Source organism: Puntigrus tetrazona, chromosome 4 (assembly GCF_018831695.1).
Source record: "Puntigrus tetrazona isolate hp1 chromosome 4, ASM1883169v1, whole genome shotgun sequence".
In the NCBI taxonomy this organism is placed as follows: Eukaryota; Metazoa; Chordata; class Actinopteri; order Cypriniformes; family Cyprinidae; genus Puntigrus; species Puntigrus tetrazona.
In genome coordinates this window covers 3,554,889-3,567,901 of record NC_056702.1, presented here as the reverse complement: position 1 = coordinate 3,567,901, position 13,013 = coordinate 3,554,889, and the positions used below count along the sequence as shown (strand labels likewise).

At 40.2% G+C, this 13,013-nt stretch overlaps 1 protein-coding gene across 1 annotated transcript in view; it reads left to right on the top strand.

The window, feature by feature from the left end:
- LOC122342819 (forkhead box protein P2-like) overlaps nt 1-13,013 on the top strand; it is a 42,462-nt gene that overhangs the window by 9,222 nt on the left and 20,227 nt on the right. The window contains exon 3 of the mRNA XM_043236952.1: nt 7,504-7,626. Within this exon, the coding sequence (XP_043092887.1) occupies nt 7,504-7,626 (123 nt within the window). The remainder of the gene's footprint in view (nt 1-7,503; nt 7,627-13,013) is intronic.

Below are 13,013 nucleotides of genomic sequence, written 5' to 3'. Positions count from 1 at the left end.
GCCCCTCCTGTCAGGATTAAGAGAAGAGAATTATTCTGGAGGAACAGTGGAGGCATTTTGTTCCTCCGTTCATGTGTTGATAAACACATTCTGCTTTAGCTTGATGGGTGAAGGGTAAATATATTAAAGATAAGTTAGCATGTAGCAGTTTAGCATCGTTGCAAAGTGTAGCGATATGGTAGAGATGAAAGGTGATCATAAAGGTTAAAAAGACAGAGGTAACAGTTTACATGTGTAACTGCATACAGCCACGTTCTCAAACACTGCTACCAGTTTGTTTTATATATGTATATATGTAAGTATATATGCGTGTATATATATGTGTATGTGTATAATTTTTTTATTATTATAATAATAAAAAATACTAACAACTGTAAGCATATAATATCTAAATATATAATTGTATACAAAATGTGTTGTTTCTACAGAAATCATCGCATTTCAGATTTTTTTTTAGCCTTTTTCTCGTGGTACAATCTTAGTAACTCCCTCCCAATATCTGGTATTCCCCGTCCCTTCCATTTTTGTTTGTGTACACCATTCCCCCACCCCTTCTCTTCCTGTTTGCCCCCTGTCTCGGACCCCTCTGAGCCTCCACAACCCCAGCCTTAACCTCCATCCTCCCTCCCCGGAGTCTCCCTCTCGCCTCTCGGCCCAGCGCTTGGTATTGGTTTGTGAGGCGATTAATGGCGCTGTAGTGTAAATGAGATGTGACGGCTTGTTTACCGGCTTGAGCCCTTGGGCTGTAGACTCACGAGCGCACCCGTGAATAAACTGATCATAATGGCCATCAGCACAGACTGCAGGTACCCTAGTGCAGTAGGAGAGAGAATTAGAGAGTGTGGGTTGCGGTTAGGCAGTCTACCAGTCTTCCATCGCTGAGGTGAGTAATTCTTTTTGACGGGGGTAAACAGCGCTAGAATGTTGTCCCGCATGTGCATGGATGCCCGCGTGTGATGTCTCCTCTAGTCGTCTCCTTGTCATTTTTTTTCAATTATCCCTCCCACTCCAAGGTCCCCGCGGTCTGCCGGTGAGCTTGAAGATGGATTGTTGAGATTGACTGACTGTGGTGTTTATATATTCATTATAACTTTATAAGCCTCCATCTTTCTCCATTACACATGTGCTCACGCACACTAAATGTTTATATTTGTCATGTTTTATAGCGCCACCTATTGTCAGATCCCCAGCTTTTGCAGAATCATGCATTTTGTGGCTCATGATTTATGAGTATCACATAGTTGTATTAGATATTTAGATATTTATTCTGATTTCCTTTTGTGTGTGTGTGTGTGTGTGTGTGTGTAAAAGTCTCTTTGTCCAGCATACATTCTAAATAAATCTTTAAAAACACTAATAATTAAGAGATTCTCAAATATCTCAAAATGAATATATCTTTTATACTGTGCATTATAATGTTGTGATGCCTAAATTCACTAGTAGAACTTTGTTTTTGTTTATTTTTTTTTAATTGGGCATAACACTTATTTAAATGTTGGTTTATTCCATTTGATACAATTTGAATATTGACGCATCTTATAATTTTGTGGAGCATTTAACAAGTCTAGGATGTCCAAGATGCTCTTTCTCATGCCATTGCATTTTTAGGAACCGTCCTGTGCCTTTGTGCGCTTCACTAAGACTTTACAAGTTAATCATCCTCGCATTTCTCACTCACCACAGAGGGCCAGTTGTTTCACTTAGTTGTTATATGACTTCTCATCTTAGCTTTGTAGAAGAACTAAACTCTTCCTGCGTGTTAACCAGGGTTTTAGATTTGGTGCACTCTTTACATAGTCATAGTGATTCTTTGGCCACCTTTCCACGCGAGCGTTGCTCTGTCGTAATTCATACTCCCAAGTCTGAGCCGAGTTCCCTTGCAGTCTTTAAAGTGCTAGACCTTTGTGCTCTTCTCTAAATTCTTCAACTTTAAGGGCCGTTTATCAGATTTTCCCCCTTTATATGGACGAGTATATTATTCCTCTCCAGCTATAAAAAGCCTTTCAAGAACTCAGCCAGTCCCAATTACGGCTTTATGGAGCTGATTTGCCACGTCTGTCCAAAGTTTAGTAACATGTTTTTATATGCTTTCACTTGAGGCTCTTTCACCCACTTTTTTGCTGCTCCTTTCTGTGTGTGCGCGTCTGTATGCACCGTGGCACTACATGTGATAATTACCCTGTAATATGGAATGGCAAAGTATCCTCTAGAGAATGGATATGCATTCATCATCATCCATTTATTTAAATACCATAATTTAGTGTACGGCTCATTACTGGGAGGTTGACCTTTCCCAAAATGAAGATCTCCTCTATACCTTTGTACTTGCTGCCTTTTTTAAACATCCTGAAAATGCTAATAGGGATAAATAAAAAAAAGGTGATGAAGCAAAAGGATGTAGCCCATCTATCTATCTATCTATCTATCTATCTGTCTATCTATCTGTCTATCTATCTGTCTATCTATCTATATATCTGCTAATTACATACGTATGCCATTTTATGTGAATATTTATTAATATATATTTTGTCATTTTCCAATTCTAATGTTTTTTTACTACTTCATTTTAAATCAGAGAGGCTATTAAAACATTTCTGTTTTAATGCTCTCATGCTCGTAAGATGTGAAGAAATGGTGAGAAAGAGGAAACTTAATGGGCAAATAAAAAGTGCATTTAAATTATTGCTATGTTTATGATGTTGTCTAATTAAATATTGACAGATGAATCATTACTAATGTCATCAATATTCAATATATCTCCCTCCCATTCATAATGCCAATCTTAAGCATTTTTTTCAAAAAGTTATTTGTTTATTCTAAGTGCAACGTGCATTATTTACCTCGCAAGATGTGCCACAACTCACAAATCTATTTTTAAAAGACAAATAATTTGAGTGGCCACTTCATTAGAGCAGAAACGGTTACAACTTATCGTGGAATACATTGAGACGTTCCATATATCCACGCTAATGGAATCAGATTGAATCCAGGAGCACAGGTGAAACAGCTCGGGGAGAAAAAAAATGCTTTTAAGTGCGGATGGTTTTAGTTTAATGAAAGTGAGTCATTTGGCAGACTGACAGTATATTGTGCTGAGGAGGATTTGGTATTGAAACACTCTCACTTGTTCCGGTTCAGACCCCGCATAAACCACACAATGTCGGGCTCTGGCCGTGGGTCTGTCTGTAAGGTCACGAGAGATTCACATCATCGTCCTTGTGTCTGTGTTTTAAAGAGTGAAGGCTGGTTGATAAGACTGATTGTAATTTATCAAGCACAGAAAAAAANATGACCCTCTGGGACGCATCGCTCTTCTTGCTGCTCAGCTTCCCTCTTCTCTCTCTCTCTCTCTCTCTCTCTCTCTCNTTAAACTCGCTCTTCAAATAGCCCCTCTAATTACTGCTCCGCTCCCTGCGAACGGCCATCTCCCCCGCTGCTCTCTCTCTCTCTCTGTATTGAAGCTGACCCCTGTCAGTAGTGGGTAGCTCTACGTGGTGCATGCGGACAGCGCTGGTGAATCTTAATGGTGGTGTGAGGCACCAGAGGTGCCACTGAAGCTGGCTTATTAGCAGACAGTCTCAGAAGCTTGTGGAGATGGTTTTAGGGGGTGGTCATCAAATGCACACTATATATTATGCACTCTCTCAAAGATAGTTGTTTTCAGACGCCTTGCCACTTACAACTCAAAGCTGCGGGTGAGTGTGAAAAGAGGCTTTGCTTGTATAGATGGGCTCCATTTACCGTATTGTATGTTACCCTCTACCTGAGCAACCCTCAGCAGATGACCCTTGACATGCGTGCAACTGATTGGTGGAGGCTTGAAGGTTCGGCTGCCATATAATAGCATAAGCCCTGTTATTATATTCTTTTATTGCAAAACAAGCTGTCTGTTAGCCTTTCTGTTTATATCAGTGTCAATTTCTCAACTGGAATAGGACTCTTTAAGGATGCAATCTCCATGCCAGTTTTGCTAATCTTTGCCTTTTTTGAACCAGTTACCTGAACTATAAATGCAAAACTGTGTGTGTGCATTGCTTGCAGATTAATTTCTTGCTACTGTACATTATTGGTATATGTGAATATTACGATATATATANTATGTAAACAAACTTTTATTTTGGATGAGATTTGTTTGACAGTTCTATGTATTTTAAATATTTTATTATAAATATATAGATATGTTTAAGTCATTTTTGAAATATTTAGTATGAAATATAATGTCTTTTCATCTAAACTACATTAATTTAGTTCTTGAATAATGCATCTACGTAATCTTAAAGCCACTCCAATAATAGGCCAAGCCCTCTTCCAATGGTCAGAACATGATCTCTAGCCCTTTATTGGCAACACATCGCAACAAATCTCTCTTGTTATTCACTCTCATCACATGCAGACAGAATGCTTTTTGTCTCTGTTTTTCAAATATAGTAAATGAGTGTTCAGTCCTGATAATTCACAGCAAGGTGCTTGCTGCTCTGCTTCTACTCATCGAGCAAAATATCTCCCCTGCCTTTCTTTCCCGTTGCATGTTAATTTAAAGAGAGAAAGCAAAAAAAAAAAANGGGTTTCGGGCTCCTCTATTACTGGGTCTATTCAGCGGCAAATGAACGGGGGGAATCATTTATGGGCGAGAGACAAAGCCGAATGAAAATATAATTCCGCATTGTGCTGCGCTTTTGTTAGCGGCCGTCAAGTCCCTAATGGCGCGCTTTTGTTTTCCTGCACTGCTCTGAAACCGTAGTGTCGAATTGCACGCTCCGCTCACGGTGTGTAATGGCCCGCCTTTGTGATATTAGATTATAGGGGCAATTAATGGCGTCAAACCTTAACAACTCAGCATTCAGGCGGCTCGTCAATCCCACTGTCGCGCCGCAATAGAAGGTGTTATAACTCTGGTAATTATTACGCCTGCAACTTGAAAATGTCAATGAACGTGTGTATAAAATAGAATGTATGGGTTGTCACCGCGGGAGAATGGGATGCAGAGGAGCAATTAATTACAGGTTTTCATTTCGCTCTTTCCCAGTGACAAGCAACCGCGCGTGGCAAATTGGCGTGACGCCAAGCGCCCGCCACGCGAGCCCCCTCTTTTGCCCTATCTCACGTTTTGTCTCCCCCGTTGCGCACACAAACACACACAGACACACACACGGCACATCTCGCCCTCCCCGGTTGGCCGGCCTTCAGCAGTCTCTTGCCTCGGATGGCGCCCTCCCTTTGTTTTGGACGCCTCTTCCTCCCTAGATGCACAAACTCACTTTCAAACTGTAATTGTTGGGCCCTTGATGTTTTAACCCTTGGTGTAAGTCATCAAAGGCTTGTACCTGACTTTTGGCAGAGGGCCGAAATGCTCGCCCTCGATGGCATCAGATGCATGATCTCATCGGCTGAAATGTGTCGGTGCTTGTTAGCTTTAGCTGTAAGCGCTAGTCTAACATAGCCTCACCTGCGTCACGCCTATAATTAATCAAGGTGAGTGGCACGCCAGCCCATAAAATGCGTCTGTCTTGTGGCGCATAAGTCATAGAGGCTAAAAGAGTGCATAATTTTGCCTCTTTGTCTCTGTCATGGATTCTGGGAAGAGTTCCCCCCTCTTCATAGTGAAGGATACGGATGGCTCGTTTGATTGTGATAGGGACGTTTACAATAAAGTATCGGACAGTCACCGATAACCGCTCACGAGCGGCAGCTTTCATCCCTCTTTCCGGCGGGAAAAAGAGCCAGTGTTCGTATTTACCGCCAATCTTGTTTACAAAGTCAAATCAGCCCTTTACAGATTTAATTTGCGTCTGACAGCTCTCTCTCTTCGTCTTTCCTCTCCTTATCTCGCCCCCCTTCCTCCGCCCCTCCCCACGAGCCCTCGAGCTCCGAATAGATAAACTGCTGAAAATATGAGCGCTCAGGCGCTACATGAAAACAAATGAATGCAAATATCAGATCGGACTGGCAGTGGACTGGGAAGCCGTCACGGCGATGCCTGTCTTTTTGATTCCCTTTGAGTGGAAAATGTAGATAAATGTACGTATTATGCGGGATTGTAGTTTGCGCTCGTATGTCAGCTTCAAGCCAGCCGTTGCCTGTAAATAGCTTTATTTTTATTGAGCAGTTGCAGGGAGATGATCAGTTCTGGCCCTTGAGCAGTAAATAGGAAAATAAATGGAACGCCACAGAGCGGCTGTGTGTGCGTGTGTGTCTCAGTGGAAGATCGCTAGTTGCATTCGAGGAAGCAGCCGCAAATTGTACTGGGGGAAATTTGCTGGCCCGTTAAAAAGCTGCCCATAAGTTCACAGAGTGGCCGGTCCTACTGCATTAAAGGATATAATGGTACTAGTGGCCTGCCTTCTGGCTTTTTCAAACCATCTCTCTCTTAGAGACACGAACAGTAACAACAACCATGACCAATATTACTGAGTTTCTGGACAGCTGATGTACTGCCACTAGCCATACTGGGTCAGCATTGCATCTGTTGATCATGTTTGGATGTGTTTTATGCCTTTGACTTGTGTGAATGTACTTAAACAGTTGGGTTTTTTTTGCTTTTTATTTTTCAGTAAAGCCATTTGTGTAAATACATTAACTTCTGAATTGAAAAAAAAAAAATTACGTATAGACTGTTTTCATTTATCTTAATGTGCTTCCACTGAAAACATCATGGTAAGTGGAAAATATAAATATTAATATGAAATGTTTTGCTCAAAATTAATATGGGGTTTTCTGCAGTGGAGCCATTGAAAATGTCGGTAGGGCAAGTGTACTAATGGCCCTGACTGGGCTTGCAGAGGAAAAAAAAATATTATTGAACCTGGCTCTCTTTCCATTTCTCTCCTTTTCTGCATATTTGTCATAAGATAAGAATCACGCCTTCCATCTTTACGCCTCGTTCTTGTCTAGCAAATTGCGCTCTCAATTCCAGACTGTTGCAAGTTGTTTCCTGCCGATAGCTATCTTATCAGACTGTTTGTTATTTTTGCCAAAGATGTGATTCTCTAGATAACGAATCATAATATTATGTTTATTGAAGTACTTTCAGGCTGATAAAGACTACATACTCAAGGGAAGATTTGATCAACACGCTTTCTCGCTCTCTTTTGGAAAAACTGCCAGGGTTTTACAATGCAAGCAGTGTGGAGCTCTATTGTGTCAACAGAGCTGATGTTATGTGTACTCTCTTTGGCATGACAGGATAAAGAGTTAATTAAAGTGAAGTACAAAATTCCTTTATGATGCTAGAGAAACAGAAATGGCTTTGTATCATGTTCAAATGAGGGATACATGCTTATCGCTCACCATTTAGCACAGTGATCTTGTTTTTGGGCCCAGATCGTGCATCTTAACGGTTGATAAGCTTGTTTATTTTATCATATGAATGTTAATAATTTGCATTTAGCATTGTTTTGCTGAACAGACCCATTAGTTGAGTACAGACCCATTGTAACAGATTGTTATATTCAAACACGCACAACCGTACATGTGGTCACTTATTGGTTTGTCTGCTTTTATTAGGTGCCTGTATCCATGGCAATGATGACCCCACAGATGATAACTCCTCAGCAGATGCAGCAGATCCTCTCTCCACCTCAGCTCCAAGCTTTACTCCAACAGCAACAAGCCCTTATGCTGCAACAGGTAACACATATACAGACACACACGGGCGCCTCGCAAGTCACCGCACACAGAACCTAAAACAATATTTGTGAATGTCTGAGCTGCTCAGACATGACATGCCCACACAAACCACACAAAAAGTACATTTTTCCAAGCCAATTGGTACACGTTTTATTGGCTAATCAAAATATTACTGAACGCTATTCACTGCATCATGTACTTTAAAAACCTGTGCTGTGGGTCTGTGTTTTAGACCATATGCCGTAATTTCCCAGCAAAAGTGTGTGTGTGTGTGTGTGTGTGTGTGTGTGTGTGTGTGTGAGAGAGATATGAGAGCTTTTTCATGGAGTTTCGTGATATTGGACATTATTTGGTTTAATGAATGAATTATTAATTAACCATATTTCTTTGCATAATTGTTTAAGCATATTTATTTATTTTTGTAGTACAAAAAACTATGAAAGCCTGTTTCTGCTGGTAATTATCATAGAGTTAAAAATATCTGACTCTCACACCAGCTGAATTTATAATTTACAAATACAGTAAAACAAACTATTCTACAGTATTATTGCAATAAAAAAAAAGAAAAACTTTTCAGTTTAATTTGATTAAAATTCTATATATGAATGTAATGATATCTGATTTTTCACTACCCATAATGTCACACGAGCCTTCAGAAATCATCCTAATTCAGTGATTTGGTAAAGAAAATGCCTTAAACATTTTTTTTTTTTAATTTTATCAATGTTAATAAACGAGCCTATTTTTAAGTAAAAAAAAAAAACAAAACAAACACAAACTTTTGCCCCCAAACTTTTGAATTGTAATCTATAATATGAAATTCATGAGAAATATTTGATGAAGAAAATTGTCACATCTACCTTTTTATTCAGAAATTGGCTTCCAAACAAAACTTAACGTTAACTGAAAAATATTAAGTTGGCGCCAAGGGGTGCAAACTAAACAAACAAGAATTGAAAACCTTTTCAAAACTGCATTTACTCAGACATAAAACTCTTTGTTCTTTACTTCCTTAAGAAAACTTCTTCCCTCCTGTCCGGACTGTTCAAGCCATACATGTTTTATAGAAGAATCCTGCCAAATTGACGGAAATCTCCGACTGACGTCCTTCATTTCAACAGCTGTTGCCAGCGTTTTTATAGAGTGCCGTTGGATGGCACAGTAAATGCACATTCACGTGTGATCCCCCTTAATAGGCCCCGAGTGTAGATGTCAGAGTGTGTAATGTAATCGCGTTTTGTGTAACTTTGATTGCATCCTCACAGGCATGCCCGGAATGATATCTTCCCGGCTTTGATGTTACTTGGCTCTGGCGTTTATAAGCGGCATTTACTAGCATACTAGTGTTAGCGACGCCTCCTTTGGCTGGTGTCGCTACACGTCCACTCGCCGGCGGTCAGGGAGCGCTTCTGTTAGAGCGAGGGCAATGTTTCTCACCCAGCTGCTGAGCCAGACTTTTCCATATCTCTTCCCGTCTCTCTCTTTTTGTTTATTAGTTGCGCTGGCTCTGCTATCTCGCTGAGATATCGCCTGGAGGCCAGAGGTGCGGCCCTTGAGCAGACACGAAGAAACAAACAAGCCCATTTCTCTCACGTCTCTCAAATATTTAACATCGTCCCAAAACCCCGCACACCCTCGACCTTTTCACACAACGCCGTTCGGGCAGAAATCAGGTCTTTGAAACCTCCCTGATTGAGAACGTATGATTACTTTTCACGGCTAAAAGACTGAAAAAGGCTTTCTGTTGCATAAATGATCTCGACAGAGAACAGAATTGATTTAGTAGTAGTAAGGAGGAGGAGGTTGCTTTAGGCGAGTATAAATTGCGCCGAGCTGATCTGACAAATTTATCAAGAGTCGCTCGCTCACAGAAATCAAAATTCAGCTGTTTGAGAAAGAAACTTAGCACTTTGTCCCCCTCCTCCCGCTTTATTTCTCTCTCTCTCTCTCTCTCTCTCTCTNACATCTCCAGTAAAAGCCAGTGGGTTTAATGGTTCGCAGTGGTGATGAACCACGTGAGAAGTGGCTTTTAATGCTCACTCTTTCGCGCACGGCAAATGGAGCAATCAGAGAGCCTGCCAACACACACGTACAGCAATCCGTCCCTGATCTCATCCCAGCGCGTGTGGGAGAATGAGTGGGCTTTGGCTTTTTCTGCATGTGAATACCCTTACAAATATGATTTTACATACAAAGACCGCAAGCGCAGGAAAACGAGAGCAAGTGCATGTTTATGTATGCGTGTGCACTTATGCATGTGTGAGTTAACCTTTACATCCCTCCAACCCTTAATTACAGCCCAGCTGATATATTTTTCCTTTTTTTTTTTATCCCCTCTCTGTGCTGTTAAGTAAAACCAAGGTCACAATAATGGGAATCTAAGGTGAATGCCTTTCAAGGCGCGCAGTTAACGTGAAAGGGGCCCACTGAATCAAATCATTAAAAAACCCTTAATTATTCTTTAATTATTCCCGCAACTATTCAGCTTCATATTGGCATGAATTAAAGGGGTAATGAGTGGGCGAGAGGCAACGGGGCCAGGCGGGCGGCAGTGAGGCGTGGAGGAGAGTTTAAACCGAGAGACGGGCGACATATTGCCAGCCAAACGCCTTTAGTGTGGTAAATGGAGTCTCGCTTCACACCTTACGGCTCGCTGACTTCCTCTGTTCGGAAGGGCCGTGGCTCAGCGTCGCAGACATCAGATAGCTCACCTTTAATATCCTGTAAAGCGGCACAGCGACAGGTAGCCAAATGGACGCAGTGGTGTGAGATGGCTTTTGTAGAGGGAATGCAGACTTTTAGTGTTGCTTGGGAGAACCGCTCGTCTGGTTAAAACTGCGGGAGATGAGTGAGTTCAAGGCTCGTTTAAGACCAGAGCTGTGTACACTCAGGTCATCTTGAGAAAAGTTTCTGAGAACAGGCAGCCAATCAAATAAAAGCTTTCTGTCTTTTGCACAGTCATTCTGGCATATGAACATTTGGGCTGTTCGTTTTGGTATGAAGTGAAGAGTGAAACCTTGAAACACCACTGAAGTTTGGATAAGGAGAAAATAAAAATCAATGTCATTTTGTTTCATTAAAATTAAAAGAATGCCATGGAAATGTTGCTTCATATGGTCTGTTTTAATCAGTTCTTGCATTTGTGTAAAGAACTCTTTTATTAATGAGTGAATTGTTTATTTGAATCAGTTTAATGAATTTAATGAATATAATGAGCAATGTAAATGATTCATTAATGAATCGGTCTAATTAAAAAACAAACAAAACAAAAACATCACAAATGACAGGAAAGATCACGGGAAAAATAAATGAAAAAACATCATGCATTTACTTGAATGCGCTGTTTAATTTAAAAAAAGATTCTTTTCAGCATTTCCATAAAAGTTGTATGTATTTCATATGACCCCAGAGATGCATAATTCAAGTTTTATTCATTTTAGGTTAAACATTTTAGAATATTATGTTTAAAATTTTAAGAAATTTTAAAGTGAATGATTTTTTTTAAGTTTCCTGCATGGTAACATTAATTTATGAAAAAACAAATATTCCAGTTAGCCTTTTTTTATCAATTAGAGATAAAAAAAAAAAAAAAATCTGCATGAATTATAATATAACTATAATAAAAGCTGTGTGCAATGTATATTAAAAGTCCGCTGAATGTGTTTAGTGATGTAAATTGGTACGTAGCCCACTATTAAGTACCTCATTCCTTAAGTAAGCCTGCATTACATCTGTAAACAGTATGTGTGATAAGGAGTTAATGAGGGTATCATTATTCTACTTTTCTCCAGCAGCTGCAGCCAGCTTTCCCCCAGGCTCTCCTCCGCAGCCTCCGTTGTGTCCGAGGGCCTCCGTGCTCTGCTTCTTCGGTCAACATGCACTTCCATGTCAAATAGGTCATCCATGCAAAGCTGAGATTTTAATCTTAATAGGCTTTCCTGGGTAAATTAATAATCTGAAAGTAAAACAAACAGCGGTGGGTCTGCGGTGGCCGCTGCGGTTAGCCAGAGCTACGGTTGGAGATGTGTAATGACAGTATCAGAGCGTGCGAGCCGGTCCTACTTAGGACTTTGTAGAAGAGTAGCTAGTTGAAAGTAGCAGCTAGTTCAAATAGGCCAAAGTAAACATGGTGGCATAACAGGAAGTCTTTCTCGTGTAATATTTTTTTTGTTTTGTTTCAAATTCAGGAAATGAAAGACTGTTATTGTGAGTGTAATATTTAAAATATTTAGAGGTGAAAACTTCACGTGTATATACAGTTTACTCCTTGCTTTAGTGAACATTTTGTAACATTATTTCCAGGTGAGCATCAAAAAACTAGTTAGTTACAGTTAAAGTTGACTGTTATTCTGATCAAAATGAGTGTCTTTTCATATTCACCTCATTATGTGGTGACTAAGATATTTTGGCTGATTTTAGTTATTAAAACCATGGGAAGTAAAAAGTAACGATAATGTTTGTCTTAACAACTCTTCAGAATTAGCTATTGATATTTGTTAATGATTAATACCATCTCTACTCTTCTGCCCTTGCACACCTGTTTCTTGTTTTGGTCTAATAGCCTTCATTGTTCTAAAGAATGAAACGTACCCCTGACCGTACTGTGCACACTTAAAATCAATGACTCTCGCATGCTTCAATCTGTTCCCAAAGATTTTAATCAGAGCAAGGTGTGCCATTGCGAGGAGTTTCACAGTGATAAAGCACATACAGTCTATGTTTACTTGTGTAGAGGAGATAGAAACCCATTCAGCTGAGCTTTGAATCAGTAACCAGTGTGTAAACACCTTTCTTGTGCTTTATTAACTTAACACAAACCCCTCACGCAAGCAAACAGAATGAGAAAAAACACACAAAAGGTGCCTTTCCATTTGACAATGGCATGATTTTGTGTATAATAAACCGTACTGCACATAATTGAAGGAGAGCGCCAGGAGCATCCGTGTAGGAATCAGGCAGGTGTCTGTGTTTCATATCTCTCAGATGCTTAAGGCATAAATTGGCTTTTTGTGCTGATCTCTGGCTGGTTTCTACCACCTGTGTTCTAATCGTGACTGTTATTCGGCAGGTAAAGAAAACTGCTCTGAGATTAGACGCGAAGGGCAAATTTTACCAGCACCTTTTCCCAGACAGGTGTTGTGTGTTTTACTTCAGTCAATCATAAATAAGGAAGCCTGTCTCCATGCTGTCAGGTTTGCCACGCCAATGGAAGGGTGGACAGATGATTTATAGGACACATTCATACGCCACCTGCCAGGTGTTTAAGCTGCCTTTTAGAGGAATGCTGAAAAAAGATGAATATGCCTTATTATGGAGGCACTTTAGCCCTTAAGCAAGAAGCTGATCTTGTTTTATCCTGTTTTCATTTTTTTTTTTTTTTTTTTATT